The 16,072-nt window shown below is 53.0% G+C and overlaps 2 protein-coding genes across 2 annotated transcripts in view; one reads left to right on the top strand and one right to left on the bottom strand.

The window, feature by feature from the left end:
* Window positions 1-16,072, bottom strand: part of SLC9A1 (solute carrier family 9 member A1) — a 54,376-nt gene that overhangs the window by 18,632 nt on the left and 19,672 nt on the right. The window lies entirely within an intron of this gene.
* On the top strand, window positions 2,760-3,361 carry LOC102402569 (prefoldin subunit 5). The gene has a single exon (XM_044938086.2). It carries the CDS (start codon window positions 2,767-2,769, stop codon window positions 3,229-3,231), a length of 465 nt encoding a protein of 154 aa, XP_044794021.2. The 5' UTR covers window positions 2,760-2,766; the 3' UTR covers window positions 3,232-3,361.

Genomic DNA, 16,072 nt, shown 5'->3' with positions numbered 1-16,072 from the left:
GATGAGGAAACTGAGGCACAGAAAGGTGAAGCAACTTGCTCGAAGTCCAGTGGCTGGCAACCAATTCAAATCCAGGCAGACTGGCGCCACTCCGGGTTCTCAGCCACTTGCCACATTATCCCTGGTTTTATTCTTATTTTGTTTCCAAGGGGCGCATCAGAACCCAGGACTAAAGAGCCCCAAAGCGGTTCCCAGGGAACCAGAGGTGGTATTTCTTTCCATGAGCTCTTCTCCAGGGAAGTCTTGCCACGGCTGTTCTTCCGCTCAAGGAAAGACCTTAGGGAACCCTTCCATCTTTTAAGGCTGCCCCCTCTCAGCCGGAAGGGGTCAGTCTTCTCCTAAACTCCTAGGGCAGGAGGAGAATCAGAGGGGCTCTGACTCTTCTCGAGTCAGATTTCTTCTCAGTGTTGAGTCTTCCTACCATCAAGTCAGCTCTGAGGTCCAGATGCAGCCGCTGCCTCAGTAGGCTTGCAGCCAGACCGGCACAGACAAAGACGTGTGGCACTCGCCACTCTGCCCTGGGTTATAAGCCAGATGCAGTCACTGACTAGTTTGGTGACTTTGGGCAAGTTACATCTCCTACCCTCAGTTTCCCTGTCCGTGTAAAAGCCTGTTTCAGAAGGTTTCCAGAGCCCAAGAGGACCTAATAAGGGTAAAGAAAGGCAAACACTGCTGACCTTCAATGTTGGCAAAAAGTGGTTCTATTATTGTTATAATCTTAAAAACCAGGCTTAAACCAGGTTTAATGTGAATCACACTACATTATTACAACCTGTTGCACTTGTCCATCATTTAGGATGGACATCACTTTAAGCTCTGCAATGGTGCAAACTTTTTAAGTCATCTGGGTCTCCAGCTGTCAGCACAGAGTGGGCATTAACTATTTAGGAACTGAGACAAAACTGACTTTCAGATGTGAAGCATGGGAAAGAGGAAGGAGATGGAAGAGACTCTGAGATTTCAAGAGTAGGTGATGCTCCCAGAGCAGGGATCATCTGAATTAGGCTTTGAAGGATCAAGAGAAGTTTGCCAGAGAGAGAAGGAAGAAAAAAGCCATTCTAGGGTCTGTATTGGAGAAGGCAATGGCACCCCACTCCAGTACTCTCGCCTGGAAAATCCCATGGGCGGAGGAGCCTGGTAGGCTGCAGTCCATGGGGTCGCAAAGAGTCGGACACGACTGAGCGACTTCACTTTCACTTTTCACTTTCATGCATTGGAGAAGGAAATGGCAACCCACTCCAGTGTTCTTGCCTGGAGAATCCCAGGGACGGGGGAGCCTGGTGGGCTGCCGTCTATGGGGTCGCACAGAGTCGGACACGACTGAAGCAACTTAGCAGCAGCAGCAGGGTCTGTATTACAAGTCCCCCGCAAATGGATGTATGGATAATGGGATGAATGAAAAATAAGGAAAGAAAAAGACAAATAGCAAGGCTGAATTCACCAAGCCTTTGCCAATATCCAAACAGGAGAGTTGCCAAGATTAAATGAGATGGTGTATATAAATCACTTGGCACAGTACCTGTTACACATGTCTTTGAGTCTTGGTCCCTTCTGTCACTGGGGTGATGATGAATAACCTGAGTACCCAGTGACCAGGGTAACTGTGAAGACAATTTTTTAAAAATATGCCCACCCAGTAAGATCATAATTCACTTTAAGATATAATCTCTAGCACAGAGAAGGAGAAAAACACTTACTGGACACTTAAGAGGGTTGGATGCAAGACTTTCACATCTCCTCTCATTTTATCTCATATCTTGACCCCCATTTAATAGATGAAGAAACCGAGGCTCAGAGAGGTGAAGTGACTTCCCCAAGGCTGCAGAGCTGGGAAGTGGCAGAGTCAGAATCAGAACCCAGGTCTCCCCATCACTAGTCTTTGTGGCAGGCTGCATCAATGAAAACTAAGCCTGTGAGCATCAGAGGAAAGAGAAGTCAAGTCTGCAATGTGCCTCCCCTGCAAAACAGCCAAAAATAAATGTGTTCCAAGTACCTGGAGAGGAATCGTCCCCCACACCGGGGGAGTCAGTCTCTGTCTGTGCCTTCCCCCATCATTCTTCCAAACGGCACCTCTATCTCTGGCCTGTTTCAGTCCCCGTCTCAGGGAGACAGGGTCCCACCCTCTGGGAACATCCAGTCCGGGTGGGAAATTAGCTAATAAATCAGTGGAGAATACAGCAGCATACACTGGGCTCCCTGAGGCATAGGGAAAGGAGGACTTGGTCAGATCAAAACGTGGGTTTCAGGCCCAGCTCTGCCCTTTAGTAATCAGGAGGCTTGGGCAAATCATGAACTCACAGACGGGCCTCGGTTTCCTCGTGTGTAGACAAGTGAGAATCAAGGGACTGGACACAGAAGCACCTTGTACCTTGTGATGTGGCAAACAAACTTCGGAGATGATCAACACATGAGAAGTAAGGACAGAAATTCCAGTCCCCTATAATGAAAGGGACATCTTTTTTGGGTGTTAGTTCTAAAAGGTCTTGTAGGTCTTCATAGAACTGAAAAAGATCTTCACGACCAAGATAATCACAATGGTATGATCACTCACCTAGAGCCAGACATCCTGGAATGTGAAGTCAAGTGGGCCTTAGAAAGCATCACTAAGAACAAAGCTAGTGGAGATGATGGAATTCCAGTTGAGCTATTTGAAATAGCTCAAAGGCAATGCCAAAGAATGCTCAAACTACCAGACAATTGCACTCATCTCACATGCTAGTACAGTAAAGTAATGCTCAAAATTCTCCAAGCCAGCTCCTTCCCAACATGGCGCAGTCAGTTAACATCACCGAGCTGAATTTGCCGCAGCTAGAAATGCTCAAGAACCAACTGGACCAGGAAGTGGAGTTCTTGTCCACGTCCATTGCCCAGCTCAAGGTGGTTCAGACCAAGTATGTGGAAGCCAAGGACTGTCTGAACGTGCTGAAGAAAAACAACGAGGGGAAAGAATTACTTGTCCCACTGACGAGTTCTATGTATGTCCCCGGGAAGCTACATGATGTGGAACATGTGCTTATCGATGTGGGAACTGGCTACTACGTAGAGAAGACAGCTGAGGATGCCAAGGACTTCTTCAAGAGGAAGATAGACTTCCTTACCAAGCAAATGGAAAAAATCCAGCCAGCTCTGCAGGAGAAGCACGCCATGAAACAGGCTGTCATGGAGATGATGAGCCAGAAGATTCAGCAGCTCACAACCCTGGGAGCAGCTCAGGCTACTGCCAAGGCCTGAGAGCTTGTTTCACAAATGGGGCAGAGGGTGCCTGCTTCTGGGGCCTGGGACTTTGTGGACGTGGTTTCCTGGAATGGGGAAAGAAGAGGGTCTGTGTTTAATGCTAATAAATGAGCCAGCTGGGCAAAAAAAAAAAAAAAAAAATTCTCCAAGCCAGGCGTCAGCAATACCTGAACCGTGAACTTCCTGATGTTCAAGCTGGTGTTAGAAAAGGCAGAGGAACCAGAGATCAAATTGCCAACATCCGCTGGATCATCAAAAAAGCAAGAGAGTTCCAGAAAAACATCTATTTCTGCTTTATTGACTATGCCAAAGCCTTTGACTGTGTGGATCACAATAAACTGTAGAAAATTCTTCAAGAGATGGGAATACCAGACTACCTGACCTGCCTCTTGAGAAACCTATATGCAGGTCAGGAAGCAACAGTTAGAACTGGACATGAAGAACAGACTGGTTCCAAATAGGAAAAGGAGTACGTCAAGGCTGTATATTGTCACCCTGCTTATTTAACTTCTATGCAGAGTACATCATGAGAAACGCTGGGCTGGAAGAAGCACAAGCTGGAATCAAGATTGATGGGAGAAATATCAATAACCTCAGATATGCAGATGACACCACCCTTATGGCAGAAAGTGAAGAGGAACTAAAAAGCCTCTTGATGAAAGTGAAAGAGGAGAGTGAAAAAGTTGGCTTAAAGCTCAACATTCAGAAAACGAAGATCATGGCATCTGGTCCCCTCACTTCATGGGAAATAGATGGGGAAACAGTGGAAACAGTGTCAGACTTTATTTTTGGGGGGCTCCAAAGTCACAGCAGATGGTGACTGCAGTCATGAAATTAAAAGACGCTTACTCCTTGGAAGAAAAGTTATGACCAACCTAGATAGCATATTGAAAAGCAAAGACATTACTTTGCCAACAAAGGTCCGTCTAGTCAAGGCTATGGTTTTTCCAGTGGTCATGTATGGATGCGAGAGTTGGACTGTGAAGAAAGCTGAGCGCCGAAGAATTGATGCTTTTGAACTGTGGTGTTGGAGAAGACTCTTGAGAGTCCCTTGGACTGCAAGGAGATCCAACCAGTCCATTCTAAAGGAGATCAGCCCTGGGTGTGCTTTGGAAGGAATGGTGCTAAAGCTGAAACTCCAGTACTTTGGCCACCTCATGCGAAGAGTTGACTCATCGGAAAAGACTCTGATGCTGGGAGGGATTGGGGGCAGGAGGAGAAGGGGACGACAGAGGATGAGATGGCTGGATGGCATCACCGACTCAATGGATGTCAGTTTGAGTGAACTCCGGGAGATGGTGATGGACAGGGAGGCCTGGCGTGCTGCTATTCGTGGGGTTGCAAAGAGTCAGACACGACTGAGCGACTGAACTGAACTGAAGGACAGACATGGGACAGAAGGGGCGGGGGGTCAAGGAGACTTGAAAGCAATAAGCAGAGAGATGCTGTGACTGTCGGGCCCACCTGGAGACCTGATAAGAGAGGCTGTGATCAGGATTCTGGGTCGGGTAATCCTTAGCCCTTAACCTCCCGTACCGATCAAGCCCTGTACTCCAGTTGCTGGAAGTGGCCAAGCCGCAGCTGTGCGCACACAGGGGGCAATCCTTCACCCTGAGCTCCTACCCGCCTCCAAACCTACTGCAGGTGTCACCTCCTCCGGGAAGCCTTCCCTGAAAGCCCAGGCTGAGTCAGGCGCTCCTGCAAGCTGACGGGTGGGAGCTCTGCAGCTGGTGTTCTCCTCCCCCTGGCAGCCCAGCACAAGGCCCTGGGCCCCACGAAAGTGATGCTCGGGATAAGTGAGTTAAGGGGATGATGGAAGCTTCCTAAAGGATGTGGGATTGAAGTTGGGTCTGGAGGGCAACGGGCTGATGGGGGAACAGTGAACAAAGGAACAGAGAGGGCGGCATCTGCAAAGCCTACCAAGGACTCTGAAGCCTCCAACCAGCCTGGAAATGAGACTGGAAGTGAGGGAGGTGCTGGCACAGCTGGAGGAGGCAGGAGTGCCAGGACCTGAGTCAAGGGACTGGAGCTGACACTGCAGGGCTCAGAGGGACCCCTGACCCTCAGCCCTGGACCTGGCCTTGACCCAGGTTCTATTCCTGCCCTGCCTTTTACTCCACCAGACTTCTCTGCGGGTCTCAAGACCCATTTTGGTACCCACCTCCACCCCACCCCCCTCACCCTGCACTGGGGCAGCACCTCCAGGGACCTAGTCCAGTCTCCCCAGTTGCCGAAGCCCCCCATAAACATGTGCTGAACGAACTTCCCTCCGGCAGCTTTTCCCCACCCCCACAGGAAAGGTGCTGGATGGAGTGTCCCCACACAGGGAGGTGGATGATGACTCACATGGGGCAGGGGAGGTAGGGACATGGACTGAGGCCTGGCAGTAAACAGCATGCATGTGTTGACAAGATACAGAGCTCCAGCGGGCAGCCGGAGGGCCCGGCGAAGGAGAGGCCTCCAGGCAGCCGGTTGGAGGGGGTGGGGTAGGACCTCAGGCTCCAAAGACTCTAGAGGCTGGTTTGGGTCCCTGATGGGGGACCATGTGATACACACCAGCTACTTTTGATTTTTTTCAAAATAGAAATATATTACTTTGGTGATTTTAAATGAAACCCATGGTCCTTTAAAACTTTTTTTTCCCCAAAAGTATATAAGTGCTAATTATCTGCCATTGATCCTCCTCTTTCAATACCCAATCCACAATCCCCTAACCCCAGAAACAGACAGAGATATAAACTTCAAAACTCTTCTGTATTTCTTAAGTTTTAAATTTTTGTGTAGAGACTTCCCTGGCAGTCCAGTGGTTAGCAATGCAGGGGACACAGGTTTGATCCCCGTCTGGGGAACTAAGATCCCACACGCCATGGGGCAACTAACCCCGCATGCCACAACTAGAGAGCCTGCATGAGGTAACAAAAGGTCTCACATGACTCAACGAAGACCCCGTGTGTGGCAGCTAGGGCCAAGGCAGCCTGACTAGATAAACATTTAGAAAAATGTTTGTGTAAATGGTATATTCTACACAGTGCTGTACTGGCTTCTATGGAGCAGAGACTGCACTCAACGCTGCAGCTTCCTGTTTAATTCTCTCAACAACCCTCCGGCAACAGGCATTATTACTGTCCCCATTTCAAGGTAAGTAAAGAGAAGGTCAGAGGGATGACCACTAATATGCCCCAAGGTCAGAGAGCCAGGGCTACAGAGCAGCGTTTCAGACCCAGGTTGACCCCACCCTCCAGGTCCCATCCCTTGGCTGCCCCGTCCCCGGCCCGTGGATCAACCTCCCTGCCTGTGCCATCATGTACTGGATGTACCGCACCAACGGCATCGGGCTGAAGCCTGCTTTCTTACACTCCGAGATCCTTCACTAAGAGCCCCAGGCAGGCCGTGCCTCTGTGCTGGCAGGGAGACCAGAGGGCCTCAGCTTCTGCTTTCTCCTGACCCCCTGGTACCACGGGCATCAGAAAAATCTGAGTCACACCCCTGGCAAAGGAGACCCTTCTGGGCTCCCCGGATTTCAACTAAGAAGTGTGGAGGAGAGGAAAGCACAGGATGCTCGAGCTCGAAAAGAACCAGGGGTTTGTCTAGTTTCAAGCTACCATCCCCTTCGTCTCCTGATGCCCCAGGTATGCAGCTCCCCAGCTGGGGCTCTGCCCTTCCCACCCATCCCCATGCCCGGGACCTGTCATGACTCCTGCCAGATGCTCTCAGGACTTCAAGACAGCAGCAGGAGCTCCAAGTACCAGTCTGCCCCACACCTGGGGTGGGGAAGAAAACAGGAGGCTTGGTGAGAGAAGTTCTATTTCCAGAAACCTTAGAGCCCTGAGAAAGCTGCGTTTTTCTTTCCTGTTCCTTTTAGTGGGGGTAGGGCGTAGTTTGCCAAATGCAAGCTTAAGATAAAACTGAAATTGAGGATACCAAATACCTGTTGTTCTTAAGAGTCCCAGTTGCAAGTCACTCTGCTTAGAAGCCTAACAATGAATTCAATCCTTTATATATAACTTGAACTTGCTCACGATGTCACCACACTCAGAGAGAGGGGGAGTACAGAGAGATGGTGGCAGGAAAGCAACACAAAGAGAAATTCTACCATTTCCAGGACAATAGCCGTGCAAAAGCAAGTCCGGGTGCCCCATTTTCAGCGGCCGCAGGGGAGAGAGGGGGAGCTGGAAAGGGAGACCAGGACTCCAGTGGGGCAGGCTAGCGAGGGGGGCATCTGGGCCCCTTCCACCCCTCCTAGCTCGATTGGCTAGAGTCCACTTGTGCTTCATGGCGTCTGGGGTAGTGATGAAGAAGGGAGGCCAGGTACCCCTCAACTAGAGCATTTTGGTGACCTCTCAGAGCTTGGAGCGGGCCTGAGAAGATGGGGAGGAATCCAGAAGGCGGGTGGCGGGGGAATGGGGGAACCCTGAGACCAGTGTGTCTGGGTGTGCATGGGATGGACCTGCAGGGTGACAAGGACAGGGGAGCTGCACTGACCCCCAAACCTGTTCCTCCAGTGGTCCCCACCTCCCCAGCATCATTTAGTTGCTCAGGCCCAGACCCTGGAATCATCCTGACTCCTTTCTTCCTCTCACAACCCACATCCAATCCAGTGGCAAACCCTCACTCCCTTCTGGCTCTACTGGCCTCCTTGCTTTTTTCTTGAGTGCAAGCATGATTCCACCCTAGGGCCTTTGCACCTGTTAGCTACTCTGCCTGAAACTGAATAGGTGAATGGCAGGCCCTCCTTTCTTCCAGGTCCCATACCCTCCCTTGTCTCTGCTTAACCTGCTTTATCGTTCTTAGAGCACTTAGCATTTCCTGACCGTTTGTATGCACTCACTGACGTCCCCATGACCCAGAACGTGAGCTCCGTCAGGGCAGACTGCCGCAATCTCTGTTGCGTCCCTGGCAGCTAGAGTTGTGCCTGGCAGGCTATAGGCTCGCCATCAGTATCTGCTCCATGGATGATGGTCTTCTGCCTCGTGACCTGACAAGGTTGATGCGAGGACTGCATGAGACCCAGACACGGGAGCCCGGAGCAGATCGAGAGAGTCTGCTCACACCATGGGGCTGGTTGGCCGTCTCCCCTCCAGATTGCTCTTCAAGGGCAGGGACCCTGTCCTACTCACTGCTGACTCCCACACAGTACAGAGCCTGGCACCGGGCAAGCATCAAACTTCCTTGTTGAGTCTGCATGACTATCCAAGGGCACGATTCCTGTCCTAATTGAACCTAATCTTCAGTTTTGGCTCTAAGCGCATGAGCACTAAGCGTTAGCTGAACTGGCCTGAGCCTGAAGGAAGGGCTGGGGTTAGGGAGGCACAGGGAAGGCCTTCCAGGCAAAGCCCCAGTGTCCAGAAAGGCAGAACAGACGGAACGAGTGTGTGGGTAGAGGGCTTCTACTGGGCACAAATGAGAGTGAAGGCCGAGGAGGAAATAATCATCTGAAGAAATGGTCATAAAGCAGCCTCTCCTCTGGTCCTCGCTAAAACCCAGGGCACGCAGACAACAGATGAGGAAACAAGTTCAGAGAGGTCCAGACACTGACCCAAGATCACATGGGTAGCAGCCAAGCCAGGTCACAAAGCTGATACCGCTGACTCCCAGTCCAGTGCTCACACAGGGCCAGACTGCGAAAGGCCTTAAATACCCTGGAGAGGGACCTCCGGGTCAACCCGGTGGACCAGGCAGAGCTACCGGAGGGCTTTGACAGTCCTGCCTACAAGCCCCTCGGGAGGGAGGCGGGAGATGGTACTCCACCCTGGGGTGGAGCAGAGCTCTCCAACTGCCTAGCAAGCAAGTCTAGGCTCCGGGGGCAGCTGGCTCCGCTTCTGGAAGATTCCGACAGATGGATGAGCCCTAGCCCCCATCTCACCTCCAAATGCCTGCAGACACCAGAAAGCTACACTGAGAGGAGAAGCGCCTGAGCCAAAGCCAGGCTGGGGATCAGCAGACCTGGGCTTCAGTCGAGACCCTGCCACCACCTCACTAGGTGCTTTGAACAAGCCCTGGCCTTTCTCTGGCCTCAGTTTTCCCCTTCCTCAGAGGCATAACAAGAGCCTTTCCAGTTCTGACGTCTGACCGGTGAGCCCTGCTGATGGACAAAGCCAGGGCTCTGCAACGCTCACCATCTCTGCCCATGCCAACAAGCACGATGTCTGGGCCAGAGCAGCCTTCACGCTGATCAAGACTGCACGAGGCGGCACGGGGCAGCATGAAGAGTCCTGGCTGCCAACCAGGGTGCTGGCTTCTGTCCCAGCTCTAAACCTGAACTCCTCTGTGATCTCTGGCAAACCATGGTACTGCCCTGAACCCCGCTTCCTGCCTCTCTAGCAACAGCACTGTGGCACAGGGTGGCCGTGAGAAAAAGAAGTAAAAGAGGCATTGATAAACTCCCAGAGAGCTGCGGTCATCACTGCCCAGCCTCATAGTCAGGACCTGGTGGGAGCAGGACCCACCCTGGTCGGGCGGCGGGTCGGCGCCAGAGGCGGCTTCTCTCGGAGGCCTCAGCAGCCAGCTCCTTGGGAGACTGAAGCAGAGGGATCGGTCCTGGGCTCCAAGCAGGGCTGGGCCAGGGGAGGTGGTTCAGGTGTGGGCTGGGAGCTAGTGGGCTGGGAGGGAGACGCTGGAAAAACAAACCGGGGTGTCACACCTGGGTTCTGTCTCGTTTCAACTCAAATCAGGGAGGCGGGGCGCCTGGTCCTGAGAACCCAGTAATCTGTTTCCTGGCTTTGTCACCTACTTGCAGGCACTCGCCCTCTGAGTCTCTGTCTCCTCATCTGAAAAGCAAGGTTCACAATCACGTCTATGTCAAAGAGCTGTTCTGAGGGTCCGAGGCGATGATACATCTTGAACAAGGGACTGCCAAAGAAAGAGCTCAGCGGAGGGCCCGGTCCCCACACTGTGCCCCAGTCCCAGGCTGGAGAGGGCCTGCTCGCACCAGAGCACAGCCACCCAGGAGACGGGGCCACATTCTGGGGCAGCCCCTCCAAAGCACAGCAGGGTGCCCTGTCCCTGTCAGCATCAATTTCAGGCTGAGCCCAGCTGGCAGGAGTTTCTGGAGGTGCTGAGGGGAGGCTGAAGAGAGGCCCTCTAGAGCCCCCACTGGGTTTACTTCTTATTCCCTATAAAATCCATAGAACGTCCTGCCAGGGTACCTGAACACAGATCTGGGGCGCTGGGGATGTGGCTGGGCCATGCAGACCCAGGCTCCCTGGACCCTCAGCAGCCATATCCCTGAAGCAGGCTGCTGGGGTGGGGAGGCCAGAGGTCCCCCCTAAGAAGATGCCCGAGGACCAGTCTAGGGTCTGCCCTGAAAGTGTCCACACGCTTCTCCTGAAAACATCCCAGCTGGCTGACCGTCAGCAAGGAGGGGGACACAGAGGGCGTGCGGGTGGGCCTCTCCCAGCCTCCTCCCCATTCCACCGGGGACAGTGTGCCGCCCCAGGCCTCCAGGAGCCCGGAGACACACAGAGCCAAGCATGCTCAGAGGAGGCTGCCCTTTAGAGGACACTGCAGAGATGAGGACACGTACGGCTGCAGGCCTCGGTCCTGGTGCCAGGAAGGCCCAGGGCTCCAGAAACAGCAAAGTGACTCGGGCCTCTCCTGGGGAAGAAGAGGGGCAGCAAAAAAGCCAGGGAGGTCACAGGAGGCAGGGCCTCCCCAGACCATCTCAATCTGGCCCCTCCACTTCACAGATGCCAAGAAGGAAGCCCAGAGACGGGAAGGGACTTGGCCAAGGTCATACTGCAACGTGATGGCAGTGCCAGACTGCACACCCAGGACTCAACATCCCAAGCCAGTCCTCACTGGGAACGCGGTACCACCCCTCACATGACTCCCACCTTTTTTTTTTTAATTACCCTTTCCCAGTGCTCCATTGTGATGCTTTGTCCACATTAACTGCCTGATCCTCCTGAAAGTTCTCTACACAGGTACTGCCATCCTCCTTCTGCAAAGGAAATGGAGGCAGAGAGAGGTGAAGGGACCTAACCCAGGGCCCCAGAGCTAGTCTTTTCTGACTCCTGAGCCATGGCTCAACCAGGTTGCCTCCATCTCCGAGCACTGGCTTTCTGTCCTGCTGTGCTGGGAGCAGAAGCCTCAGTTCACAGCCAGCTCTGTCACTCCTTATGGGGGGAGCCACCCACCCACTCTAGACCTCTGGTTCCCTTCAGGACCCCTGGCGGCACCCACATGCCCTTGTTCTGCATCTGCTCTGCTTGTGGGAGAACCAGGAGCTGTCTGGTATCCTGGTGAAGAGGAATGGGACCCTTGCAGAGGCACCTCCAGTCCTGGGGTGCACCTGTGCGTGCTGCCTCGGGGGGGCGTGCTGCAGCCCTCCAGCTGCCACCAGCACAGGAAGGGAGACTCATGCCAAGGCCTGTGCGTTCTCATTTCACCTCAGCAATACCTGAGACAGGTACTGTTCCCATTTTGGGGGGGGGAGAAACAGGCTCAGCGTCTAAAGAACTTGCCCAGGCGGCACACAGCCAGCCAGCAAGACAACTGGCATTTGATTCCAGGATTGCCGGACACTGGAAGCTGAGCTCTGCCCTCAAGCCAGGCTGCTGGATAGGAAAGGACGCGTAACGGCTTCCTGCTGTCATTCTGGTCCTCAGGGCACAGGTTGTGCACATCCTCAGATGCGGCTGGCTGGAGGCCAGGAGTCCTTCGGTGAGGAGCCAGGCACGGAGGGGCAAGGGCCCAGGCAGACTGAGAGGCTGCCGAGCTGTCTACTTGCCGCCGGCCCGTCCCATAGAAGGCAGCGCACCGTGCCCAGGAAGGCACAGAGAAAGGCTCCATAGCACCTGCCTCCCCCTGGGCAAGGCCAATCGGATGACCCTTCACACGGGATGTAAGTGGGCGTGCCTGGGGCAGCAGGAGCTGGAGGAGCAGCCCCTGCGGGGTGGGCGACAAAAGGCTTGGAACTCCGGGTGGAGCCCTGGTTTTCTAACCAGCTCAGCGGCCCAGCTTCCCCAGGAGACGGGGATGCTCATGAAGACAGCCTCACTGAGGGCTCCTTAGCCTTCACAGCTACCCCGTGAGGGAGGCCCTGTCATATCCATTCCCAGATGTGGAACCTGAGGCTCGGAGAGGCTAGGTTACTTGCCCAAGGCCTCCTCGCTGGCGAGTGGCAGGGCCAAACAGGACTCCAGCCCAGGAGGCTGACTCCGGAGCTGACGGCGGCTCATCCTCCAGGGTGGCTCTCAGCCAGGTTCCTCATCTGAGCCACAGTGAAAACGATCTGGATACTGTTTTCTCAATTCTCTGAAGGACGGACCTCACTGGAACCATCTCTGCTGCTGCTAAGTCGCCTCAGTTGTGTCCAATTCTGTGCAACCCCATAGACGGCAGCCCACCAGGCTCCCCCGTCCCTGGGATTCTCCAGGCAAGAATACTGGAGTGGGTTGCCATTTCCTTCTCCAGGAACCATCTCAGAATGTTCCAAGGAGCAGGCTGGGGGCCTTGGAATGGAATAACTATTGTTGTTACCAGTGGAAAGGACAGAAAACTGTCCCTGAATGCCAGGCCTCACACTGCCCGAACTAAGGGCCTTGGGTTTGCTCCCCTGTAGAGGGAAAGGACCAGGGAACTTCAGGGGCTCTTTCACTCTGGTTTCCTACACTTCAAAGTCACTCAGTTCCTCCACTTTCTGGTGCGTGTGACCCTGGGTAAGTAGTTAACCTCTCCAGGCCGCAGGGTCCTCCTTTACAAATGGGGACACCTCCACCACCTCACAGGGTCAGGTGAGGCCCACCGAGTTGAGGAAGGCAGAGAGGGCCTTGGAGGGCAAGGCTCGGGCCCCAGGTGGAGGTGCCTCCTACTCTTTGGGCCGGACTCCTGTGACGTCACCAGTCACTGCCGCTAGAACACGTGTCACTCCACGACCTCGCCCTGAAGGCAGATACCAGGGCTCAGAGGCCGTCCCCAAGCTCCACCCTGGACCAACAGGGCACTCCCAAGGAAGGGCCTGCCCTGCTCCCTGATATCACCGCCCGGGGTGCTTTCACAATGAGCTATGCCTCCTAGACAGGCAGGAGCCAGAGCACAGGAGTCACTTGCGCCACTGTGTGCCTGGCACTGCAGGTGGTAACACCAAGCAAAGTGGAGTCCACCTGGGCCGGTATCTTATCACACTAAATGCTTCCTGGGAAGGAGCCGGGTGGTGAGGCAGAGGCCCAACCCACGCTGGTCAGGCCTTTGCTTCCAGATTCTTGACCTCAGCCTAGGCTGTAATCTCCCCAGCCTGGGAGACCTCCCATAACTCTCCTGCAGAAGCTGTGAGGGCGAAGGTTCAGGAGACCTGGACACTGAGCTACAAGCTGACTACTCAGATCCAGGCCTTGTCTGTCTGAGAGGACAGGGGCAGGGGTGCTAGCTTGGCTTCTAAGGAGGAAGAAGTGAGCTCCATGAGGCAGAGCCCCATGGAGAGCCCTGGGAGCTACAGAGCCCCGGGTCTTCAGGTCCCAGACCAGGGCTGCGTCTCCTTCCCATCCAAGGCTCCTCTGTCCCCCACCCTCCTGCATCTGTGCACTCTTGAACCAGGGAAAGGTGGGGAACCAGACCACTGCCCAGAATTTCTAGCACCCAGTGGCCTCAGCCAGGAACCAGGGGAGAGACTGAGCCTGGGAAATTTTCTAGACCACCCTTCCTCCCTAGCAGGGAGTCCCCACAGATAGGAAGTGGACCAAGCTCTGGTCCAGAGAGAGTGGAATGTGGCGGGGCGGGGCGGGGTGGGGGGGTCCCCTGGGACGCTGTAGTTCCAACACCTCCCTCGGTTTGGGTCTGGTTCCATCACTTGCTGGCTCTGTGACCTTCCCCAGGCCACTCTTTCCTCAGTGTGTCGGATGATGGGCTGAGTTAGCTTCTCAGAGGCCTCCTCTAACTCTGACAGCCCCTGATTTTACATGATAAACAGCACACATGCGTCACTTTCCATTTTGCTTTGTCTTTTCCCCATACTTGGTCTCATGTGAACATCATGGCATCCTTCTGTGGCAAGTATGAGTTCTCCTAAGTCAAAGACAGGAAAAACAAAAACAAAGCTCAAGGCACTTATGCCCAAGAACATACTCAGATAGGGCACAACTGAGCCAGACCTTGCACCCTGGGCTCCACACAGAGGAAAGTCGAGGGCAGTCGGGCCAGGATAGGGTGGAAGGCCCAAGAGACGAGTTCAAGAATTCACCTAGCCTGTCTCTCTCGAAACTGCTCCACTGAGGCAGATAAGGGGACTCTTAAAAGATCAGATTTAATGACAAAAGTGAAGTCACAAAATATTATGGACAGCATGATTATTATTGTGAAACTATTTTTATTAAAAAGAACATCACACAACTGTAGGGAAAAGTCCAGGCAGACACACTGAACTGTGAAGAGTGATCGGTTCTAAGCGGGGGTTTTTGGGGGAGTGGCTCTGAGAAGCAGGGCAGGTAAGGAGAGGTGGAGTGAAAAGGATATGACCTGAATATTTTTCTTTAAATACTCATGTAGTGTTTGTTGGTTTGTTTTTGTTATTTTCCTTTTTACAAACAACAACAACAAAAATCTAGGCAGAATTTTCTGAGCACCAGATCTAAGTCAAAACTCAGTATTAGGGGGACTTTGCTGGTGGTCCAAAGTGGGGGTGTGGGTTTGATCCACAGTTGGGGAACTAGACCCTGGATGCTGCATGATGCAGCCAAAAAAAAAAAAAATTTTTTTTGAAATAAATGATTTTTTAAAAAATCTCAGTATTAAACATGTTGCTGTAATTGTTTATCTCAATTTTCACAAAGACCCTATGGCGTATAAGAATATTCATAGCAGCTTTATTCATAATTGTCAAAAAAGGGAACCAACCCAAATGCCCATTAACAGCACAATGAATCAACTATGGCTTACTCACGCAAGGCAACACCACACACAGCTACAGAGAGAACAAACCGCTGGGACAGGCGAAGATAAAGGGGAACCTCCAGGAAACACTGAGCAAGAGAAGCCCGATACAAAGAGTACCTGTGTCTGGCTGTAGGTATATAGAGTCGAAGAACAGGTACAACCAAGTGACAATGATGGAAGTCAAAACGGTGGCTCTCTCGGCGGCACGTGGGGGTACAAACTGGGGAAGGCAGAGCGGACTTGGGGGGGTACACAGACGTCCTCTATATCCGTCTGGGTGCAAATATTTGTAAATAATCAGCAAGCTGTATGTATACATTAAGATCAGTGTAATCTACTGTATATATGTATGTAGGTGCAGGCATGCTCAGTCGCTTCAGTCGTGTCCGACTCTTTGCACCCCATGGGCTGTAGCCTGCCAGGCTCCTCTGTCCATGGGGATTCTCCAGGCAAGAATACTGGAGTGGGTTGCCATGCCTTCCTCCGGGGGATTTTCGCAACCCAGAGACCGAACCCGTGTCTCCTGCATCTCCTGCACCTCAGGCAGATTCTTCGCCCCTGAGCCACCAGGGAAGACCCATGGATGTATATTACTCCTCCATTAAATAAACAGAGGGGGAAAGGTTTTTTAAAAAATGCAGGTGAGAATTATTTCCAGAAAAAAATAATGCTCACAGGTCACACAGGTCCTTAGCCCAAGGCTATACAGCTCGAAGGGAACAGAGCTGAGGTTCAAAACCAGGTCTGTTAGATTCTAAAGACCTTAAGCCGCCAGGCCACACTGAAACCTGACTGCCCAAAGGATGCCCCGAATCTCCCCAAAGAGTCCCTGTGTCTCTCTGCAGAAGCAGCCTTGCCCCTGGGTTCAAGATTGGCTTGCTCCTCGATATTAACCACCAGTCACTGTGGTTCAGTCACCTGCTCACATCAAGTGGGTGGAGCCCAGCTCCCCGGAAGGCTCAGCACACTG

Source organism: Bubalus bubalis, chromosome 2 (genome assembly GCF_019923935.1).
Source record: "Bubalus bubalis isolate 160015118507 breed Murrah chromosome 2, NDDB_SH_1, whole genome shotgun sequence".
Classification (NCBI taxonomy): domain Eukaryota; kingdom Metazoa; phylum Chordata; class Mammalia; order Artiodactyla; family Bovidae; genus Bubalus; species Bubalus bubalis.
The sequence above is the reverse complement of the archived record's forward strand: the minus strand, read 5'-3'. Positions and strand labels throughout refer to the sequence as shown.

Bases quoted from the DNA above. Each gene is read 5' to 3' on its own strand.
- LOC102402569 (XM_044938086.2), top strand. From the start codon at position 2,767: ATGGCGCAGTCAGTTAACATCACCGAGCTGAATTTGCCGCAGCTAGAA.